The following is a 24,525-nucleotide window of genomic DNA, read 5'->3' as shown; positions in this document are numbered from 1 at the left end:
GAAGTGCATGAAATCAGTGAGTCATCTTAAGATTCAGCACAGAAATTTCCCTTTTCCTCTATGAAGCAACATAATGACAGCGCCTTGGTGATGCACGCTATGTTACAGAGTGACTCCCTTCAAAATTTTCACATTTGAGATTCCAGGCTTCAGCTTTCCCTGGCAAGATTAATAGGCACACATTTTGTTTCTCATGCACACCCCTCTTCACGTGTGTACAGCAGTCAGTTTTCTGCCCCCTTCTCCCCCATTAAGAGGATACAATATTTATTTATTCCTGCRTATGCGTTATACAAGGCAAAGCAAAACTGACAGTGGCGGCTTCAAGCTTGTAAAGGAGCAAGCAGCCTTCTTCCTCTCTCATGCTCTGCAGTCAGTCCCCCATGCTGATGCCCTGTGTTGACTAGCTGCCTGCTGGGTCCAGGGAAGAAAATAAACTTTTCCATAGCTCCTTCAGTTCTTCCAGTCTGAACACTGGATGACTTCTCCCTCTGGGCTCTCCTCAAGAGCCACATGTCAGAGCACAGCTCTGGGAGCATGTGAGTTCAGACAGCAAAGACAGCCTGCCAGGAGAGACAGCAAGGAGTTTCCTAAGGGAAGGACAGCATTGCTCCAAGTACTCTGCCCTCCCATCCTTTTGGATTGGAGGGGATCTTCACGACCACACGAACGTAGCAATTCCTCTCCCGTTTAGGAGGAGGGTCTTGGCTTCCCTGTTTCAATACATGTTCCTAGTTGCACACTCTCCATAGCTAACCACAATCCAGCATGGTAACAAGAGGGAATAGTAACACGATCACATGACATGAATCACCTTGAAAGAAAAAGAGCCACTCCAGAATCCAAATTACTAACACCACTTCTTACAATTTACTGATATGGACATCTAATTTCACATACTGCAGTGCAAATTCCCTCAAAGGAAGCTGCAAATTGCAACTCTCTCTCTCTCTTTTTCAATAAAAATTAACATTATAGTTTTCTAACCTCTGTGATAATGGCCTTATGCTGCTTAATCCTCTTCAGCTCTTCTTCACAACTCATCACATAACACCTGGACAACAGCAGAGGTTTTCCATTCCGACAGAGGATGGTTTGGCACTTCCCCACATTTGCTGAGGTTAATGTGAAGCATCCACTAGGGTCCATGGGATCATGTTTTATATGGCAAAGGACAGCAGAGCCTCCGAGTTTTTGTCCAGCTGTTCCAAGTTTCCTGGAATTTAAACAAAACAATGATTGCTCATTCATTGGAACCATGTGTTATGGGTACTAAGGAGAAACAACCACAAGCACTCAGGGCATTGACTCCACTGGATCACTGGGACAAAAAAACCCCAAAAGTCTTCACTCAAGACTGTGACACTATGGCTGCATTGCAGGGTAATCACACACAACTYTCAGGCAGTGTGCTATTTACATGAAGATGTATGTAGTCAAAACTGCTCAATTTCAGAACAGAAAAATCTTGCATTCCTCTAAATCTTAAAGGATTTTGCTTTAGAGGTTGAATGGAGAGAAATAAAGAAGGTTAGAAAAGCACTGAAGGCTATTAAATGAGTTCAGGTAGAGCTAAGAAAAGGGTCATGTCATGCAGCCACAGCTTTGGCTTCTAAGCTACACATTTTATCATAGCTTTTATATTTACATAGCTAATACACATTTTAGCTTCAGAAACTCTCTATTTTTAGGCAAAAAAGTAAGTCAGAGGTTCATCATTTTATAGCRTGTTTTATTATAGAGCATTATTCTGAAAAATGTGTCAGAAGAGCARTAAGACACAATAGCTGATAACTCTACTGTAAGAAGGCATGCTTCTCATTTATCACATCAGTTACTAACCTATTATACGTGTTGTTAAAAACAAAGCCTGCTGTTCTAGCACGGTTCACAGTATTTAAAATAAAAAACAAAACCCCTCACAAAAACTCTGTGGATAAAGTTTAAGTTTTCAGAATCTTGTCATTCAATACTATTAGCTGTACTTGTTTAAATTCAAACAAGACTGAAAAACATTTATCCTTCCCAGTACCACATTTGCAGGGGCCTTCTCCTTAAGTAATCTCAAAACTGAACTATAGAGCCTACTAAAATTATATTAAGGCCAGGTACTGCTGGTAAGAACTTTTGATTCAGAATGCTGGGAAGACAATGTGCAAATACACTTGTATTAAGGAAAAAAGAAAAAAAAGGCACTCCAGGAATGTTGCAGACCATCTGTAATAACCCTCAAGGAACGGTTAAATGCAACGAGAATTAATACTATTTCTGGATCTCCAAAAGACTGGTTAGCTTATTTTGACTTAAGACATCAAAAAACCCAAAAGACAAAACTTTTTTGCAGGAATGTGACATTCCTGTGAAATTCCACTAACAGTAAACAAACCCAGTTAAGCACTTTCAATATTCTGCTTTGTTGTTTTTTAAAAAAATTTAAGTATGCAACATTCTTTTCAGCTACTGGGATAACTGAAGGAGTGTCACAAGCARCAATGGGAAGGAGGCATTTTCTCTTGTGTTTGGAAGATTCAGTACCACCCTACTTCTCCTATTCCAGATATTGGAACTTTATTATTTTTCTTCTCCAAAAAAGCAGTAATTGAATKACAAGTGATGCTACTTTTAACTTGATCCATTTCCCGAGTTTCTAAGCTGCTTGTTTGCTTTCTCCTTTGTTTCCTTGACCTCTTTCTTCTCTTTTGTTCAACTCCCTTCCTCCTCCTCTTTCACTCAGTGTTTCCTCAGGCACAATTTCTTACTCTGTCAGGAACAGCACACACAAACACACACTAGTTCCAAATCACCAGACACAGCTACTATTACAGTCATAGCTATCATATCTTTTTAGTTGGGCCTCACTCAAGTGATAGTCCTTCTAAGGYCGATAGATAATACAAAACAGACATTTTTAAGGAGTCAAAATACATGTTTTAAATAGTCATATAGCTTTACATAGTCTGAATCGATACAGAGAAGCAGAAAGGATCATCCCAGGCTTTGCATGTAGCAGTAGTGTGAAAGTTTAAAAGATGATCTAGAGATTCACACCACTGCCTTGGCTATGGTCAATTCAGAGAAGTAAGACTTAAAGATACTGAAAAGAGTAAAACTTCCATTCACTGCTTAGTCATGAACATTTAAGAATTTTGAGGATATTTAATTCTGTTTGGGTGGGTGAAGAAGTGTTGGGTTTTTTTCTCCCCTACACACCTGAAAGGAACAGAGGGCGTCAATATTCNAAAAAAAAAAAAAAAAAAAAAAAAAAAAAAAAAAAAAAAAAAAAAAAAGCAGTAAGAGAAAACACAGTAGTCATCTACCAAGGCTCTCCCCCACCCCACCTCCCATTTTGGGGGGCAAGAAAATGGCAGGTGTACAACCTGAAAGTGAATAAACTGTTCAGTTAGCATACCTAAGGTGAGAAAAGCTACAACTCCAAGACTCACCTCTGCATAACGATGAAAGTGTTGATCATATATTCCTCTTCATTCTTTGTTTTCTGTAGCTCTTCCGCCAAGATGTCGCTCATTGTGCATTGCAGGAGATACGGTACTTCCACGTTGCGGTCGCCATCAAAAACGCCATAGAGTGCTTCCCGGTTGTCGCAGAAGTTATTGGCTGAAAGTGCTGCCACACACAGCCTAGGAAAACAAAGCAGGACCATATAAAGACTGTTACACCAACTTCTCTTCTTGTCACTCTGGCCAGAAAAACACAACCAAGTCTGAYAGGTAGTTTTAACATACTATTCATAAGCATTTCACTACTGCTTTTTGAGCTGTGGAGAAGAATCAGGCTCACCTAACAGCACTGATAAGAGAAGAACACTATGTTGAAAACTCAAGCCCTAAAGATTTCTCCTCCTTTTCAACATGTGAAACAAGTTCCTCGTTTAAAGGAAAAATACAAGTTTAAGAGGAAAAGTATGTTCAAAACTATATCAACTGAAAGTGCACTTGCCCCTCCAGAAGCCATCTTTATGATTTATCACAGTGATGACTAAGTTAGCTGTTACATTAGCTAACACTAAGTAAAGGTTTGCTGGCACTTGCTAGGAAAACCTTGGTAGCAGAAGATTTCTATAAAGGTATTTAAGGAACAAAGAAAGATTCATCACATAGCCAGCAACACAGAGACTGGCAGACTTTTGGTACATTACTTGTCAAAYGCTGCCTTAGTCATAGAAGTTCCACATACTATGAATACTCAAGAGTTTTGCCATTCTACCTCTTCCCTTAGCATCCCTGATTTGCTTGGTAAACATCCTTTAGTTCAAGATAAAGCAGCTTTCCAAGCAGAAAAAAGCTTTCAAACATTCAGATCTTTTGCAAATACTGGAGCCTTGCATAGACAAAATGTGTCTGTTACGCTTGTATCTTAGCAACTCCTCTAACAAAGCAGAAAGTTGAGAGCCAAGCAGGGACCCAGTATACAAATTTAAGTCACGGCATGGCCTTTGTGAAGTCCAAAATCTCACCAAACTTTCCTAAAAAAGAGTTTCTTTGAATCACCATAGAGGCTGCTAAGATGCTTGTGTAATAAAAACAAACTCAGGTCTTACTTGTTCTTAACTCCTGACGCTTCTGTATAACCATGACTCCACACTGCTGGAGCTCCTGAAGCATCACCAGCTGAGGGCTGGTCAATCTTGAAACAACGGATATTGCTGCAAGGAGAAAGGAAAAAGGTKCAATTAAATAAAATGCTGACATGATCTAGCTTAAAATGTAAAGAGCAGTTTTCTTCTTCCAGTTCTATCACAGTGTTACATTTAACAGAGTAAAATGAATTAGGACATCCAGAGTGGCTACTTTTATGCATCTGTATACAAAGAACAGAAAAACAGCAAAAATTGAGCCTCTGTAAGGGTCAGCTGCACTGTTTTGCTTATGTGGCTTTTCTTTTTCCCCACTCCCRCCCTCTAGCTATATATATATATGTATATATATTTTATTTTTTTTCAAACTTGGTCCAGTAGGAATACAAGGCACATTTGTCACTAGCTTGAAAGCTGGAACACGGGAGTCATTTTCTAATTCGTATTTCTCTCCCACCCACTTTAACAACAAATCTCTTGTTTTTTTTCCCCTTGTATTCGGATGAAATCTGTATGACCCACATCAACCCCTACGGGGAAAAGAAATGCCTTTAGAAATAGGATCGTGTAGACCAGCTTTCCACAAAAAACACGCACCAATTAGAAACCAGCTCCATCCTAATCCCCTACTAACTTGCAACACCAGGCTTGCAGGCCACGCAGAGAGCCCAGCCATTCTGCCTTCTGTGATTTTACAGTCCAATCTCTAGTTTGGCCCTTAATCGTCTAACGCTCCAATTTACTACCAATATAGCCTGAATTTCAGATATCTCACATAGTAAAGTAAAGGCTTAAAGAGGGACCAACCCTATCTGTTTATATCCTTCCCTTCATACCACTGCTTTGCTGGGGAGAGATGACCTTCCCTGTGCCCCCTATTGCTCTCTTCCAAAGGCAAGGAAAGTGAGCTCCCCACACACTGTACAGACTTCAAAGGCACCAAAGCCTTTCATGGACCAAACGAATCATAAAAAGAAACAAGCAGAAAGGTCTAAGTGTTCACTCTGAAGATTCATTTTTCTCTATCCAAACCCCCACCTGAACTAAACACAGAAAAAGTCTTTTCAGCATCTCATAGCCTATACAGCCTCAGAAACCTTCTGCAGATAACCTGGACTGTCACATGCAGTTCAATTGCTTTTACACTAATATAGCAGTAGTCAGGGCATGTATCAGCTAGAAGCATTAGAAGCAAACAAATTCCATAAATAATGTTAGATCCATTGGTGTTTTAAGGCCAGGGTTTTGCAATTGTCCATCCCCCAARTGGAAAGCAAAGGTCTTACCAAGAGCATTAGAAAAGAATTATCAGACACCAATCAAATCGAAAACTCAGATCTGTTCTAAAGTAGCAGAGACTGTAATTCTGTCTGCCTCTGCAAAGTACAACACACATGAGCACACATACTTTCATCCACGATGAATGAAGGCTTCTCACATAAGGCACTGGACAGGACAGAGGAACATGGATGAAACATTTTTGTTGTTTTTTGGGCACTGTTTTTAACTGGGTTGACCAACCCCTGGTTCCTAAGCAGGTCAAGAATCCAGATTTATCTCAAGGCTTCCCAGCAGCAATGAAAAAAAAAAAAAAAAAAAAAAAACCTCGATGTATTTACCTTCAGCCTCCATGGTGGTACAATCACAACTGGACCACATTGCCCATAAAGAAACAACATCCAGCAGCAACACATCCCATGCAGGAAGGATGTGCTCAGATTTCCAAGCATCAGTACTTATTTCCTCCCTAATTTAAAATGACTGTTACAATTGAACATGATACTACTACAAATCAGAGTAGCAGCACTTCTTTTTAATTTTAACTGCTACCAAAATCCTTACTTTCTGTAAATCATCTGGCATCACCCTCATGAGCATGCAAGCCTTCTCCAAGATCTCTATACATATTTTAAAAAAAAGAGGAAAAAAAAGCAGCAAGAATGACAGGTCTTTTCTCCTCCTCCTCACCAGAAGTGAGAACAGATATTAACTTGCTACCTGCTTAAATCCTGGCAGGGCACAGATGGAGAGCTGCCTTTCACATGCAGAAAAAAAGATATAAAAAGTACCAAGTGTACAAGTATTTTTGTGTCTGCCACAAAAAAAAAGAAGAAAAAAAGAAAGGAAAAAAAAAGAAACACGCAAAAGGAGCATCTTAGCATCTTCTCCTTCAAGTTAATTATAGCAGTATATTGTGGAAGTCAGTGTGGTATATTAACACACACATCCATTAAGCAGCTCCCGAAGAGGCCTGAAATAACTGACCAGGGCTAATGATTATTTGCAAGGAAGAGAATAGGTCTGAGGTCTTAAGTATAATTTTTTGGTAACATTTAGAGCAAAAAGGAAGACAAAAACCTGTGAATTAAATTCATATGACAGTGAAAATATACAGTGTGTAACTAGGATATACTATTCTTCTACTGCTTAAATTTGTACAATACCTGATGACTGAACACTAAAATGGCAAGAGATTGGCTTGCCTACCTTGTCTGCCTGTCGCACACAAGAAAAGCTGATCTTTTGCTTTAAGTTTAGGTACAATTCAGCTAGCTTTTTGACATTTATTTCTCCCCACAAACCAGAGCAACGTAACACACTGCTCCTTCAGGAAGATTTCCTGTATACAGTGAATGACTCTTAACATAAACGAACACCCTCTTGCTTGTTTTTGCCATCTGTTGTGGAACAGGGACTCTTATTTTCATCCGTGAAAACTCATTACTTGAGCTTGCGTTTCAATTTGATAAAATGCTATGATTCAAACTAAAAGCAGATTCATATAGTGAGTTTACCTCACTTGTACAAAAAGTTAGATTTAATACTTCAGTGTCTGATCTTAACCATTTATAAACAAACCACAGGAAGCAAGCGCTCAGCCTTTTGAAATAAAACAACAGTTCCCCAAATCATTCAATATTTAAGGATTAAACAAACCTCGAAGAGAACCTGGAGGTGGTTCAGTTCTCTTCAGAAGATAAGAGAGGCCCAAGGCTGCACCACTATCCACAGATTATCCATTTTAGTATAACAGTTTCACAACACATTATAGAACAAATCCATACAAAAACCTCCAAAGTCAGTCCTTACAGGGGAAGTAATTCAACTGGTCTTGAGAGCATCCAGTAGGCGTGAGGCACTTTCTAAATTTCACTTATGGATGACACCTTAGTCACAAGTCAGGAAACAAACAGGTAGATGGGAAAGAAATAGAGGGTCTCAAAGCAAGGTAACCAGGAATAGAAATAAGTTATGGAAAAAGTTATTTATAGACAAAAGCAGAGAAGCACAAGAAGGGTAACAAGAAGCAGTACGTCAAGAGGTAACGAGAAGCACAGTATCAAAAATTGACCCAAGTGATCATACAAACAGATAAACTCGAGTAAAAAAAAATAGTAATAAACTACTGGTATCTCAGTGGTGGAATAAAGTAAATATTTTGGTTAAATCYAGTGTTAGAAGTAAAAGGGAGGTCAAATTGGCCCAACAGAGATTATAGTTGAAACTTCAAGAGTTACAGTTGAAAGCAATTGCACTGAAGTGGGTAAAGGGGTCCCCTCTTATAAAATATTAATTTCTGAATTATCTACAAAATTGGTTACTATGTGATCAATTTTATCACATACTAATGGCAGGAGTTATTCTGCCCCTCTCCAATCTTATGTTACTTACTTCAGCAGCTCTAGGGTTTTGTGATCCAAGGCTAGTCTGGGATTTCCAGTCAGGTCCAATTCTTGCAGTTTTGGAGGCAGGTTTTCAGGCAACGTGATCTCACTCAGTTCATTGCAGCTTAGATCCACACACTGCAAAAGGAAAGCAGCCAAATAAGCAAGAGAAGTCAACTGTCATTAAGATTCTACAAATTTTGATTAAATGTAGTAATACATGTTTCACAAAAGACAAAGGCTGCACCAAAGACCTAAGACCATTCATTTACGTAAGTGGTTCTTACAAAAGAACTTTCATATGGCATTTAGCCATTTTCCAAGACGTTTGGGACACCTGTGAATGTTTGTTCCATTTCTGGTCAGGTATAATCCTGTTACAAAACTCATAAGGCTTCTCTGCTCTTCATAAAGACAAAGATGAAGAGTGTATTTTCATCAACAGACCACCATTTTAAATGTTTCTAATGCTGCTAATAAAACAGTTGCCAGTCTTTTAATAGCTTAAGAAAAGTAGAAACAAGAGACAGTGGAGGCTTCTAAGACACTGGCATAGTAGCCTCTCTTCTGAAGTCAGTTTAAACCAGCGTGGGGACGAGCACGCTCTCAGGAATTCAATCCACTGAGGGATATTAAAATAAGCAGCGTTACGTTAAACATGGAGGTGAGAAACATGAAAGATCTATCTAAGCAGTTTCAAACATGGTTTTAATTCAAATAATCTTGGAAGGATTCGTATTTAAATACAAAGCCAGTGAAATGAGTAAACAAACAAACAAACAAACAACCCCCCCCCCCAAAAAACCCTAAAACTGAAATATTTTGGGGGAAAAAAAAAGATACAAACATGAAGAGAAACTTGCTTGCTACCCACCAGTTAAGAACAAGTTGGCTACAACAGCGCACTAGAATGATAAAATCCTAATATAGTTAAAGCTGCTTATCCAAAGGAAGATCAATACACAGGAAGAAATACGGCATTTTAGAACAAAATCAACTATTCAAACCCTGTTGCAGCACCACCGGTGTAGTGTGTACCAAAACCAGGCAAAAATAATTTTTAGAGGATGGAGCAAGTTGGTATTTAGAAAGAGGACAAGAAAACTATCCACATATCCTTCAGGAAGATAAGGACAATCTATTTCCAACCTGCAAAAAGTGAAAGACTGAAAATCTTAGTGAAATTGAAGAAATATATTTACAGAAATATATTTAAAGAAATTGAGAGTTTACTGTAAATGTCAGTCAAGAACTGGAAGAATATATAAGATAGCCTAGTAAAACTAAAAACAAACAAAAAACCCCAGAAAAATCCTAACACTTTATTAAATATATTTGATGTATGCAATTAATTTTTTGACCCTGAAACCCAAGGTTGCCTGATATGGAGGCCTCATTATCTACAAAGAGCAAACTGCAGACCTTATCTAAGCCTGATAAAGAAATCAAAATTTAAATCCGTTGTGCAAACAAAACCGTAGAAAGCTTAACAGAACAGCTATTCCAATGAGCTTTTTTTTTCTTCAGCACAACTCCCTGCTGCTTCCACAGATCCAGTAATTACTTCTCAGATTAAAGAGCTGCCAGCAGGCCTTGCTGTGTTCAACACCTCAATGTCGCTTTAAATTTGATAGAAGGGAACACTGAAATAAGGAGTATCAAATGGGTAATCCCATCGTTCTCATTACATGCCCTTATGTAAAAAGTAGCAACGCTCTATAGCGGATCCCTTGGTCCCTCGGTATTAGTGAATATATGTTATTCATCAGGTTATGATTTCTGAAATTTTACCGTACTGTTTGAGGAAGAGGTTAACAGGGAGTTTCTGCACAGCCATGTTAAATTTAGTTCTTATTCTATTCCCCAGGCAAACAGGAAAGCGTATTTCCTAACTGATCCTAATTTTCCTTGTGTGTCATTTTAATGTAAGCTGTTTTAGCCCAGTCCATGCAGCATCAGAAGAATAATTACTGCCGCTGCATACAGGATTCTGCTCTGGGGTGGGCCAAGTTGGGACAAAGATTTTAATACTCAGCATTTGCTTACACTATGCATACAGCTATGTAACTGTCCATGGCTGACAGGCACTTGAGTTATCTCCAGCTGTGGCTGAAGGTGGGCACTGATCTGCATAATTAGGAGATAAAGTATCACAGATTAATAGTTTCATCTTGAAGATGCCACTGCTATCAGATCTTCTTTCACTTCAGATCTCAACGTGATGCTCCTGCAAAAGGTAAACTTGACCAGAAATTGTGACAAGAAACCTCCATACAATTTTTCTCTGCAGAAGCTCAGCAGATAACCATGAAGTAGAAGCAACTTAACTACTCATACCTATTAACAATAACTAGAGAAAAGTAAACGCAGGTCCCAGGCTGTGAAAACAAAACAAAAACAAAAATAACCCACACTAGGTTGCTGAGCTCTGCTCAAGCTTACAGGAATATCCAATCATTCAATTAAGAAAGAACACCAAAGTGCTGGATAGTTACCTAAAAGTCCTCTTTTACTTTGTAAGACAAGGAAATTGGAGTCAGACAGAAATGCTGCAAAGAAAAATCTGCTAGGACAACTGCCCAGGTACGCTCGTCTCCTGCTACCTGACCATTGACAGAAGGCAATTCAGTGTGCACAGACAACCCTAACTCAGACATCTCTGAACATCTGATTGCTTGACTTCATATCCTTAATGCACTTTTAGCAGATGAGAGTGCACAGAAAAAGGCAGTCTTTTAAGTACGTGAATTAAAAAATGTGTATTATGTGGTTTCTTAGAGGCATCTACCTGACTCATTAATGCAGGCAAGAATTTCAGCTCCACTGCTACCTCACAGGTTATGGAGATGAAAAGGCTAGACACTTAAGCAGTAGGATGAAAAACCTGCTAAATTAGTTACACAYATCCACCCACATACACCCACCCACACCCCCCCACACGAAGCTTTTCCAAACTTGCCTTCTCTCCAGAATGCATTCATTTTCTTCCTGTGAAGTAAGTCTTTTATGGTAATTTAAACCTTGCAAGGGACTACGCATAACTTCCATAGCCTTGACTGTAGTGTGCAAAATCTGCTTAGAGACAACAGTATCGCTATAATGACTTCCTTCAGAAATTCCAGAGTTACTTTAAATGCAAAATCATCACTTATATTAGTTTTCCTTCTGAAATGATTTCAGAGAGCAAAGTAACCGCTGYGACTAACTCTTCCAGTACCATGGCTCCAAAAATCTAACACCTCAGCCTCTCAGGCTAATTAAATGCGAAAGCAGATTGCCATTACCTCAGGCAACAGAGTTTTGCATGAAATTTAGGAGTATCTGAAGGTTATTCAGTTAAAATTAACCACCAAGTATAACACAAGCACAAATGTGACATGCTTGGTTACAGACTAAATTCATGGAATTACCAAATCCATACATAAACACCAAATTCTAAACTTACTTTGGCACTTTTTGAAGGCTCTCGAATGCTAAGGCTGAGCTCCACTTAAGCTAAGCAATGGATACAGCCATTCAATACAAGCTCAGACTCCAAACTGCTAAAAACTAACCCTGACCTAGAGAAATCACCAGGTCAAAAGAATCTCTATGCCCACCAAGGCTACAGCCCCTAGAAACATGACACCGTATCAACTATTTTGACTTGTTTTTACCAGTCTTGCAACTAGACTTGCACACTGATCAGGCATTTTTCTTCAGCAAAGGTGGAGTCCTAAACGACTCTGTCCTTTTAGATGGAGTCATGCACACTGTCCCTGCAGCCCCAAAACGATGAATGACTTTCATGCCTCTTCTGGTAAAGAAAACTAAATAACTGTAAGGAACCATCAAGAAGAGAAAGTGCCACATCTTTCAAAAGCATTTTTCTGCTAAGTATTGTGGTAAAGAGTGGCACTTTAAATACTGATGTTTCTATGGAACATTCAGCTTTCTCAAAAAGCAACAAAAGGAAAAAGTTGTTGACTCCCTATCAGCATGTTTACATTATCCTCCTTTTTTGGCTAAAAAACACCCTCCTACTTCTAGAGAGATGTTTACTGTGCAGAGCCTCACTCCCCAATCCCAATTCTTCCTTTACGAAAAAAAGCTTTATTTCTAATTGATCCTAAATGGCCCTTGGTTTCCTCTGGCCATTGTTCCAAAGAGGGAGGAGTATTCAAAAATCCACAAGTTTGTTTGAGATTTCCTGGCTAAAACCACAAAGCTCATCTTTACATGTACTCACTGTCCAACGGAATTATTGCTCCTGCTGTTTAGCATGACCCCAGACACTGAAGCACACATACCAGTCTGGGAACTCAGCCTTTTGACTTTACAGAGTATGTGAAGGACACTTCAATTGTTTTGATTCCAAAAACAAGTTCTTAAACTCAAAGAACTACAGCTAGCCTTTCCTGTGTTATCACAAGACATGTGCACTATGAATTAACAGCTCCTACTTTCCGATCTGCTGAAACAGCATGAGACCTGAAATGTTCTGCATTATAGCCTAGAGTGAAGAAGTCTAATTCACAAGAAGCAGTAGTATTCTTCAGCATAGTCAAGCAAAGAATGCCTTCCACAAGAAGCTGCATAAAGTTCAGAATTACTTCCGGAAAAACACGCAAGAGATCAATTAAACATTCTTGCAGTTGTACAAACCATGACTGCAATTAGGAAAATTAAAGTAGCTTTCCTATATAGCCAAATTCTCCACTCCTGGAATTTATTTCTGTCCCTATGGTCTATTCTGTTTTGCAGCTTCAGCAGTTTTTAAAACTATAAGCATGAACTCTAAGCAAAGTCCATTWCTATGCAATCAACCAACTGCCAAGGCAGTAAGAGTTAATTATGCAGAGCTCTTGCCAGATGTTTAAGTTGCATCATAACAGACTTGGTCACAGGAAAACTATTAGCACTTATTTGGCAGAGAAGATGTGATCTGGCAAAGGTGAGCACATAATCAGACTCTGAGGCTCTTCGCTTCCACTCTGAGGCAGCACAAGAAAGCATTTCATTCTCTCCTGTCATTTCAGACAAGAAAGCAAGAAAGTTGCTACTCTGTAGCAACAAGAGAGCTGAAGGGAAAATACAATTGATAAAGTGTGCATTAAACGTACTTCTTCCAAAGCACATTCCTTCCTTACCTTTATTTCAGAAAGTTGCATGACTTCTGGGAAGACTTCAATGCAGTTGGAGTGCGCAATCACAGTATGCATACGTCTACAGTTCATGATGGTTGTTGGAATGGCTTTCAGTTTGTTCCCACTAATATCAATCTCCTCTAACTCCTCCAGTTTGGCCATTTTGCTATGGAAATAAAAAGTTGAGAATTTTTCTTTTAATATACATGCAAATTTTATTTTAAAACAATGATAAAAGTAGTGGTTTTCATTATTTTAAGAAAAAAAAAATGTACACTTTCACCTTTTCACCCTAGTGTCCACCACTTCACCTCACATCAGACACAAATACAGTTGTGGAACAAAACTTGTGTTTCTTCCGTCAACATTGTTTTAATGTTACTTTTTAAGTGATTTATTTTCCTTACATTCCCCCTGCCCCACAACTCTTTTGCTCTTCTCTCTTCATTCTCTCTTTTTTCAACACTAATTTCTCACTTCCCCTCACTTTTTCTCTTCTGTCTTCTAGCTAAACCCCTACTCCACTCTTTACTTAACTATCTCTCTCCCTCCCCCTTGCCAATGAAGCCCAGCTGCCTAAACAGCACACTAGGACAGATATGACTCTATTTACGGGCATCTCTTTTCYAAGGTTGTACTCCAACTTAACAGTATACCTTACACTTGAAAGACTGCAGATTAAAACAGAGTAACCTTGAAGTAGAATAGTTCATCTGAAATTGCTGTTGAGGGAGAAACTCCTTTTGGAGTGAGAGGATCTTTCCCCTAGCATAGTTTTGTCCACTTCCAAAGGACACTTAGAGACTGTTCTGCTCACAAAGGTCCCATAAAGAGAAGTCCAACAGGTATGAGCAAAGTGACCAAGTCAGAGAAAACAAAAAACTTCATGCTYGACTCCAAAAGCAATCTGGTCATGCTAAATTAGTCTGGCTAAAAAGAATTTCAAGTACAACAGAAGTGCACCAACCAACACATAAAACTCACCTGTCTGTGTAATGCAAGAACATGTAGCAATATGCAAAAGGACATAACAGATGAATCCACCATGGCATATCACTATCTTCGAAACAACTTGTGCCACCAAGTTTCTGTGCAGTTTTAAATTAATCTTACTGCAAAACAGTTACTTACCTCGCAGGGAAGCTCTGTAGGCGATTGTAGGCCATATGCAAGATTTTTAGGTGTGGATGGCCTGTTAACAATGGTACACATTTATCTGTGAGATTGTTATTCGTCAAATACAACTCCTGTAAGATGCTATGAGTTTCCTCAGAAAGAGTGGCTGGAGGAAGCATTTCCAGTTTGTTGGCTGAGGCATTAAGAAACCTCAGGCTGCAAAGAAAAGTAGCATAAGAGAGTTAAAATCCTGCAGCCTTTGTCTAAAATATAAATGAAATACCCACATATGAATTAAGATGTTTACAAAACAGTTCTCAGAAGCAGCAAGTTCACAGCAATGGACAGAAAAGCCAGAAGTCCAGTAGTATATAAACAAAACTTCTAATCATGTTTTAAATGAACAAATCTCAGCAAATGGAGATTCCTCTAATCACTAATCAAAAACTCAGTACTTCTAACATTGCTATACATGCACCTTGCAGGTCAGAGCAACAATTTCCAAAAGCATTCCACATAGAGATAAAATCTGAATCCATCACTATAGATGCCCTTCCAATGACTAAAAAAAGTCAGGGGAAAAAAAAACAAAAAACAAAAGACACACACACCGCTACGAATCCCACTCCCCTCCCCAAGACAGAAAAAAAATCATTTTAAATACTAGCTAGGTCACAGGTAGCATTTTTAACCTGCAGATCTAGAAGTATGAGAAGGTACTTTTTGAATATTTGGATTATTAGAGATGCACCAATCACAAAAAGCTGAAACTCAAGTAGTAATTTGCCTTTAGGTTTTAAACTGAGATAGAGCTAATCTTTAATCAAAACAGAAATATTTATATATTTGCTTGCTGATCTACACAGAAAGAAAGCCAKATTTCTATGCAGTTCCTCAGTGTCCTTTCCTACTCCCCAAGTYACAGGTATCTTTGTTAATATTTTCTGCAGACCGATTACAAGCAGCAAGGACTGAAGCAGCACAGAAATTAAGTTATTCCTTCTCTCTCAAGGAATTTTTTCCAGGGTGGGAACAAGGTATGTTGAGGTATTGGCACTGCCCACTTTTGCAAGCAGAGTTCTACATACAGAGGATTCACATTCTCATTGTGGAGTCTGGTGATCACAAAGCACTGGATGAATATACACACTAGGCATCTTGAAGGCTAGGATTTACACAGACAGTTCCACAGAAACAGAAAAATAAGGTCATTTATCTTCAGTATCATAATTGTGGCACGATCATGCCTTTAAGAGAAATGAAATCTCTTCCTTCATCCCCTTTTTGGAAAAGGCTGCCTAAGAGAACTTGTCATGCAGAAGTAAATCTGTGCATGCCAGTCTGCAGTGACCACACAGCTGGGCTCAAATCAGGCTGCACTGCTCCTATCAACTAACGGGAAATGACAGCTGCAACAGTCAAAGCGATTTCCAAGAAACAAGACTCAGAAATGAGCTGGCTGAAGCCTACAAAGCCAGTGAACAGGACACAAGAGGTATGTGTTCTCTTGCCGTTGACTGATCTTAAGAGAAAGGTATAAAATATTGATAGCTCTTTCCCCCTTTCACCTACACAAGAACTCACACTGACCTTTAAGATCTAACGAATGAAATGGATTTGCAAGAGTTGCGGCTTGTTGAAACTTGCTTAGCTGCAAATWAGGGTCAGGCATGCTACAAAGAAGTCACATGGCACGCTGAAGGATTTAAAAAGTATTCCCATTAAAAGCAAAAAAAAAAAAAATCTCAGCATTGCACAGAACTGAAAMTAGGTTAGCTGGTTTATACAGGCAGAGGAGGCTACTACAGAGAAACACAGCTTAATCCTCAGGCTCATTCATTATTCACAAGAGTGGTAAAACTCCAAAGGAGGAGGGGAGGAGAGGGCGGATTAGTATGGGAAAAAAGGGAACAAGCAATTGCAAGGGTTTTAAAATTATTTATTTATTCTAAAAAGATGCTGTTCAATTTCACCCTTTGGGTAAAAATCAAAAACACATTGAGCTCAGAGTTGGATTACTAAATGGAAGCATATCACATCAACAGTTCCCCTATTTAATGAAACACCAGTAAGTACACCTATTGCTAAAGTACAGGCAACTATTGCTTTGGCAAGATCATTCTAGTATGCACGATAGTCTCTCTCCACACAAGAAAGGTACTTTGATTAATACTAAAGCCACAATATCTTTTGTGCTAGTCAGTACAAAATGACGATCTTCCGCATAATCTGGAAGGGTTTAAGGAGTTCCCACTTAAAAAGTTACCTTCTTGTAATCCAACATTACCACAGCTCAGTCAATAGAAGTATTCRATCTAGGTTCCTCTACAGTCCCCAGCCTCTTGAAAGACCCTCTCACAGGGAGTTCTCAACCTGGAAATAAACAYCAGCTGCTCCGAGACAAGTTCTGGGGAGATTTCAAAGGAAGACATGAGGCACATCTCCTTGTGCAGCTTTCTGAGAAGAATGAACTTTCACAGAGATACATCAGGGATGAGGAGGTGGCAGTAAAACATTTCCCAAGAAAGGATATGCTCTACCTTGAAGAATCCATATTTTACACATGGTCCTACAGGCTGCAGCACAAAAACCTGCAGTATTTCATGGGCACCTTCTTTCAATAATTAAATGGAGTATAGAAGCTACAGAGGCATCCAGCAGCTGCAAAGTTCTTCATGCACAGCACAAACTAAGTTTGCTTAACTACAGCTAGCCCCCAAAACAGCTGCAAGCTTCAGTAAGAAAGAGTATGTTGCTGTGATAAAGCTGCAACTGATATAATGTAGTAAACTGATTCCATTTTAAATTCAAAAGAAAAACGCATCCAACAAAAGCTCTGTTTTTCATAAATTTCAGCATCGGATGGGAGACTACAAGAAATCTCAAACCGCTCTTTCACTGGTATTAAAAGAGGTTGAAATTCTGCCTACTCCTGCCCCCCAAAAAAGAAAAAAAAAAACGTTTGATACATACATTGTCTATAAAGGAAAGAGAAAAGAGTCATCTCCTCAGGCACCCTCCCACTGCCCTCCTTTTTGCCAGATCTTTCAGAGCAAGTGGTATGGCAATGCTGGAAATAAACCTCCAGCATCCTGATCCACAGTTCAGTGGATGTTATCACCACTAAGGTGGCTAGTAAAATCTTGTCAATAGTTTAAAGTGGGAATTAAATACCTGTCTGTGCACAGTAACAGCCATGTAACACTCACGTGCAGGTTCAAGATAATCTCCATCTGTAGCTGACAATCCAAACTAAACTAAAACTTTTATAAAAAAAATAGGCTGCTTATTTACATGTTCTTTTTGACCAGCTGCTACATTAAAACAGTAGCTCTCAGTCAATAATTCTTTCAATAAAGTCTCTGGATTAAAAGGAGAGAATCTTCTTTGGACAGAGAACAGAACGAACTAGCAGTTTGCTGCTGCATAGCTTTGTTAATTCTTTGCTAGAACCTTATATCTGAGAAAATCTGTACTTGACAATCAGGTTTTCCTCAAGCTGATTTAACACAGAAGTCCTTGTCCAGGTTTTTTTCTGCTGTGCTTCTTCATCCTCTTGCAATGCACCAGATGCTCCCTTAGAAGGCAGATCTTAGAAACGCCCTCCAGAGGGGTGGAAATTGGGCACAACTGCTCCTGTCTCTTGAGTGCTTGGACTGAAAACTTGATTAATGTTCCTTGAAGATATCCCACTCATATTGCTTATCAGATGGAAACAGAATGTCAAGTATTAAAGCTCAGTCCAAAATTAATTGTTTCCTTTTCCAATTCCACCCACATGCTATAACACAAGCTCATAAAGTACAGCATCATTACAGAAACCTGAATTCAACAGCCCTCTCACATACCCAAGTATAACACAGTGAGGAAAGCATGAATTAACAAGTATGAGAGAGTGTTGGAGATTAAGAAACTCTAAGGCACTGGCAGGGAGATGCCAGCATTCTTCAGCTTTGACAAGGTGTAACCTCTCCTCTGGGGTAATAATATAAACATTGAACTCCGGCTGGAATAAGACACCTTCAGTTTTAGGGGATATTAAAGTACAATCTGTTTATAGATTTAAATTCTCCAAGRCTGGAAGGTGGGAAGGGGAGTGACCATCCCAAGTAATACACTAGAATCAAGAAAATGGATCTACTTTAACCAAATRAATCTAATATGCATATAGCATTCCCATGCACTCTCTATTTAAATCAGGACTCTGATCTAAATTTTAACTTCCAAAAGCAGAGGAAGTAAATCATCTACAGAGAGTAGTAAAAAGGTTCAAAAAAAAAATCTCTTTAACACTGATGTCTGCCTGCAGTATATACAAAGGCTAAATATGGACAATCCCTAGATTTCACTTATATAGCTTTGCCATAACTCACCAGCAAGCCAAGTTTACAAAGCTACCTCAGAAAATGGTGGAAAGAGAAAGCCACCACTGGAAAAATGCAAAGAAGTACTCTAAAACACCCAGGAACATGCAACACTAGAAAGAGTAACAAAGAGACAAGATTAACCAGTGAAGAAGCAGTAGAAAGTCAAAACCACCATGCTTAGCCTGAAAGTATGGATAGACGTGGAAAAGCTAATTCAGCTGCAAAAATAAAATGCATCAAGAAACRAAGATTTCTAGTTTAGCCTATGCCCTAAGATCTCCATCAGCACAGAGCCATGAAAATACAAAATTTCCTCTATAGTCCCTTCTGCAGAGAAAGATCCTCAAATTCCGATGATCTAATCCTAAAATAATTTGTAATTGTAGTAGCGAGTGAGAGGAAAAAACTTATTAGATAAGCACGTCTGAGGGGAAAATCAAGACAGTTTTGCCAGCCCATGTGAAGCTGGTATTTCTGCTCCTTTAGATGAAGATGGAAACAGTCAAGTAAATTTCATTCTGGTTGAGGGGCAGCCTCCTCAGCTCTTACTTTCTAACCCATCTTCAGCTGTTTCATTAACTGGGATTTCCCCAGTTTCTAACAGAACTGCTTGCAAACCCTAACCTACTAGCAATGCAACAAGCAAGTATACAAATAAAGTTAAGTATTTCTGCAACTGAACTGTGCGCATTAAGCATTCACCATGGCTCTCTGAATTCATTTGAATTTATTTCCTCTCTCCTATTACATCCATAATATGATCGAAAACTTACCCCCAAAAGAAAACAGCCACAGTGGATGCAAATGGCAAGTATCAAACAAGAGTAAGTTCAATTGGGTCACCTTCCAACTCCACAAAAAACACTACCACTACCACCAAAAAATCAAACCAGGTAAGAATAACTGAACAAAGCTAGAAACATAAAACATGCAAAAAAGGGCCTGGAGGATAAGTTTTGAATAGCCAGGACTGCCTCAGCCACCATAGTTGGCCACTGCCAGCCACTACAAACCGACAGAAAGCCATTTARTAAACATTTAATCCACCAGTATCACAGTTACAGACCTTTCCCCTACAACTGCTTTAAACAGTTCAAAGGCTGCTTTAAGGATCTGACTGTACTCAAGACATTCACATTGACTGAAAAGGAAACTTAGGTAAGAGGCAGACCCACAACCTTCATCCCTGTGTCTCCACTTCTAGACCCCACCTGAGCACAGCCACAGCTTTTCTATACTTAGCTGTAACTACTAAACTTTTGCCTATGTTATATTAAGATCATTTTGTTGAACTACCAGTGTGAAACTGGCTTGCTGCAAGTTGGTCAAGGAACACAGTATAAGTCTGTACTAGAAACTGGACAGACAGAGAGGGACCTGCCATCGTAACAAATTAAGTCTTGGATAGAAACTAAGGCTGCAGGAATGCAGGTGCACAAAAAAAGATTAAGGACGCCACTTGGGAGTTTTTCCCCATTAGCTATAGTGCTTGCATGAATTCTGCATTTTCACAGCATCTGGTAGTGAGAAATGAATGGATTATCTGGCTGTCTCCGTGGTGCTCATCTTGCCAAGAAAATCCCCACCCTACAAGAGAAATTCTAGCTAACATGATCAGAATGTGCATACGTTTCAGTGGAATAAACAGAACCAAATTCTGTCTTGGTCACAGGAAYGTTCTCTAGACAAGTCCTCAATTCTCCTTAACTGAAAGTTTAAAACAGAAAAAAAATGAGATCAACACACAATATTTCTAAATTACACTTTTCAGCAGAGAATTAAACCTGTCTACTTATTCCTTAATCTGTTTGAAGGATTAAGGTTTAAAAGTGATGTCCATGGATTCTACTGTGAAGAGAACAGAGGTTTTCCAGTATTTTTTCCTTTTTCTTGGTGAAAGTGATATCCCCACTGGGGGTACCAATGCATTGATTGCCCCATCTTTCTTAGGTGTTATAGACAAAGCCAACCAGTGCCTGCGCTAAAGTTTGCTCAAGACACTTCAGATCCACTTAACCAAATATTCAGGACTGAGCAGAAAGTGTTTACAATTCACAGCATGAGACTTTGTATCAAGACAAAGTATTATCTGTCATCTGCACAGACATGTGCACCTTTCCAAAAAAAATAAACTAATCTTTTCAGGCTCCAAAGAGTTTATAGAAAGATAAAGGTTCTGTAAGGTGAAGTGATTTGTCCAACATTACACACTGGGAAAGATCATGGCAGACCTCATGGGGAAGCCAGCTCTCTTGACACATCTGCCAGTACAGATTGTGCTTCCCAGGGAATGCTTTCAAACGAGCAGCATTTCACTTCTGTCTTTTCTTTTTGAAAAACAACTACAAAACTCCAAACCCTAAATACCTTTCTCTGGCCCAGACTCCTTTCTGTTGATACTTAGCTGCTGACAGATGCAAACATTTGAAAAAAAATGCAAAAATATTTCCTGCAGCAAATTCCAAACTTAAGCTCTCGGGCTGTACACTATCTGCACCAGTATTTTTCCTTCACATTTGTCACTTGTTCAGCAATGACAGCCACACCAGCATGGGCCAGACATCTTACAGCCAAGTCATCTAAACCAATAAAGGGGTATACAAAAAGAAAAAAACAAACCAACCAACCAAATCCACACAAAGTAACTGCTTCTGCCGTTCTCACATGTGAGGGAGGCTGCACTACTAATAGTGAAGTGCCAGACTGGGGAAGATCAGTGCATCTCCTGAACACATGACTCCGTTAAATACCTGCAGAAAAGCTGGAAAACATATTCCCTTTACTGCTTGAAAACAGCACAACGTTAATGCAGCAGGCGAGGGGGCGAGGAGAGGAATCCCAAAGTCTGATGTGGCTATATCATATTATTATTCTATTTATTTTTAATTCTACCTCTTTTCAGCATGTTTAGTAAACATCTGGAAAGCTATCCTCAGTTTTGATTTTAGCCTGTACTTGCTTATTTTGGTGTCATAAAAAATGAAAGCATCTAAAATTTGGAGCTCAGTTTAAAAAGGTGAGTTGGAGTATAAAAAAATTTTATGCAGCTTGTATCTCACTACCAAATTGCACTAATCCACATTCTAAACCTATATCCTATAAATCTAATTGAATACAGTAGTTCATTTTTTGCTTTTAAAATACATATAGCTTTCTGAAGCTTGAAAGGTTTCTTTCCTCTCCAATTTAACAACCAGGATTTTCAGCTCAGGACCTGCAGATAATGTTATTTGTTCTGTTTTTAACTGACTTAATCTCACAACCTCCTGTAAAGAGCTTTTTACAAGCTTTACTGTTTTGAAGTTCAAACAATTTAACGTAGTTTGAAAAGTCATTTGCAAGACCATTACAGCTGCTGTAGCTGCTGATGTGAAATATCTCTGTCAAATGAATAGGCTATTAACTTCACCACTTCTATACAGAAATATTAATCACAATCACTACAAGAGCATTGCTGAAATTCCTTGTTTTTACTATATTTTATGAAAAACCTCATATAACAATAAATTAGCATCAAAAGAACTTTGCTGATCAGTTGATTTGTTCCAAAAGYGGTACCCCTATACAGGGTTAAACATGAAATGATAAGCAGCAGTAAGTTTCAAGGCGACAGAAGAGAGAACAAAAACCGTTTTAAAGTTTGTATAAAACAGACTGAAAATGTCATGCTAGTTACCAAAACTAAAACCTTGCAATAGTAAAATTCATTCTTTGCATTATAATTTTAAACCACCTCAACCACCAAACCAATTCTACAATCTAAAACACTGAACTCTACAGAATTTAAACAGAGGTTCGTAACAGATGACAGCGAGGTTACCACTCCTCTTGCACCTCCCCACGTCTCATGAAGCCCAGAGCCACGCRCTACTTTTGTTGCAGTTAAAGGAAATAAAATCCCACAGCACACAATCTCACTGCCTATTAAATTATGCATGGCCCAAACATCTAGGAATCCCACAACCATTTGTCGAAGCTCAGAGGAACACTGGCACTAAGCAAGACAAGACCATCTCCAGACCGTGCTACTAGCCTCTGATATTTTATCACATGCTATTAAACCAGAGCCACCTTACAGAACATATTTATATCCAGGAAGAAAGATTATGAAGACTTTAAGACTCAAGAAACAGTAGTATAAAAATAAGATGACAGAAATTGGATCAAGTGGTAACACTAGGTAAATTAGTGACAAACGTTTGAAAGGCATAAAAATTTCAAATAGCAAGGACAGGGGAAACTCCTGCAACTGAGTTATTCTGCCAGCCTTACACACAGATTTTGCTTTGTTTGAAAGGTATAAATAAGTTCTGGCCTGCAACTGATAGGAAGAAGCTTTCACACTATCAGACAAGGCTAAAATAAGTAAAGAAACTGCCACTAACCCATCTCAGCTTATGTAGCAAAAAATAGCATGTGCTTCACTTTATAGCTAGATTTCACAAAGTAGGTGTACAGCAGGAGCTTGTGGGGAAAAAAGCAACCATATAAGGGAACAAAATCAGAATAAAAAGATTTTCTGTTTTGGCGAGTTTGGCAGACATCTGCTCATATAACTGAAGGCTTGGCAGTTTTCAGATTYGGGGAACCTCAAATTACCCCTAGTTATTCCTTTCAGCTGAGGAAATAAAACACAAAGCCAAGTTCCTTACACACAAGCTGAGCTCAAGATAAGCTTATATTTACCTGTCTGCTTTCAGAAGCAGGTTAGATGGCAGCTCAAGGAGCTGATTGTGTTGAACATCCAGGACTTCCACTTGTGTTCGTTCAAGCCGATCTGGTAGCCTTACTAACATGTTATGTCCASACAGCAGCTTACGCAAGCTGCTGTTGTAAAATAACCTTTGAGAAATAAAAACATCCAAAAATAAGAAAAATTTAAGCAAACAAATTTTCGTTGACAATTTTTAGGTGAGATATCGCAGTTTGTTACAAGAAAAGGATTCAGTCAACTGATTAGCAGACATGGTATTAATTACACACAGATCTGAGAATATCTTCCCACTCTCCACCGACCTCTTAAAAAGGATGAATGTTCAGAGACTGGGAAGGAGATTTAAGGATGATTAAGGACTGAAAGTAGTGAGAAAGGGTTATCTTACTGTACTGTATTAGACATGAATATAGAAGCACGATGGCGAGGTGGATAATTGCTAACAATGGCTGTGGAAAACTGCACTTGTGGGATCCCTCTAGCTAACAGGAAGATTTAAAAAGCATAGATGAAATCACCAGCCACCCCACAAACTTCACAGTATTTTACTTATCACATGCTGACTCATAATCCAATGCTTTTCCCCCATCCCCCTTTTCCCTTCTTGTTAATACCAGACTAACATAAAGCCTCCCTCCCCATTCTACCGCAAATGAAATTCATCTAATCCGCTTTATTTTCTTGAGCTTTTACAAACGATAGATGACCCAGAGTCCCATCCTCCTGCCTCTGTTTTTTTTTTTTTTTTTTTTGGGGGGGGGGGGCAGGCAATGTAATGACAAAAGAAAGAACTGCTGCTCTGATCAAATAGTAAAGCTAAAATTCACACTGTAAACAACTTCATAAGGACTTCAAAATCTGGACCTAAGGACCTCAAACAAAATGGAGCAAGTCTCAACTTTGAGCAGAAAGCATTTTCAGCAAATTAAAAAAAAAAGGTTAT

General features: G+C 38.9%; 1 protein-coding gene across 1 annotated transcript in view; it reads right to left on the bottom strand.

Moving 5' to 3' along the window:
* Positions 1 to 24,525, bottom strand: part of PHLPP1 (PH domain and leucine rich repeat protein phosphatase 1) — a 150,233-nt gene that overhangs the window by 3,103 nt on the left and 122,605 nt on the right. The window contains exons 10-16 of the mRNA XM_085309974.1: positions 23,555 to 23,710; positions 14,517 to 14,717; positions 13,389 to 13,551; positions 8,267 to 8,397; positions 4,559 to 4,663; positions 3,444 to 3,638; positions 988 to 1,216 (exon numbers count right to left, since the gene is read on the bottom strand). Of these exons, the coding sequence (XP_085166100.1) occupies positions 988 to 1,216; positions 3,444 to 3,638; positions 4,559 to 4,663; positions 8,267 to 8,397; positions 13,389 to 13,551; positions 14,517 to 14,717; positions 23,555 to 23,710 (1,180 nt within the window). The remainder of the gene's footprint in view (positions 1 to 987; positions 1,217 to 3,443; positions 3,639 to 4,558; positions 4,664 to 8,266; positions 8,398 to 13,388; positions 13,552 to 14,516; positions 14,718 to 23,554; positions 23,711 to 24,525) is intronic.

Source organism: Rhea americana, unplaced genomic scaffold, assembly GCF_003343005.1.
Source record: "Rhea americana isolate MKP2758 unplaced genomic scaffold, rheAme1 scaffold_31, whole genome shotgun sequence".
In the NCBI taxonomy this organism is placed as follows: domain Eukaryota; kingdom Metazoa; phylum Chordata; class Aves; order Rheiformes; family Rheidae; genus Rhea; species Rhea americana.
This window is presented reverse-complemented; position numbering and strand designations above follow the sequence as displayed.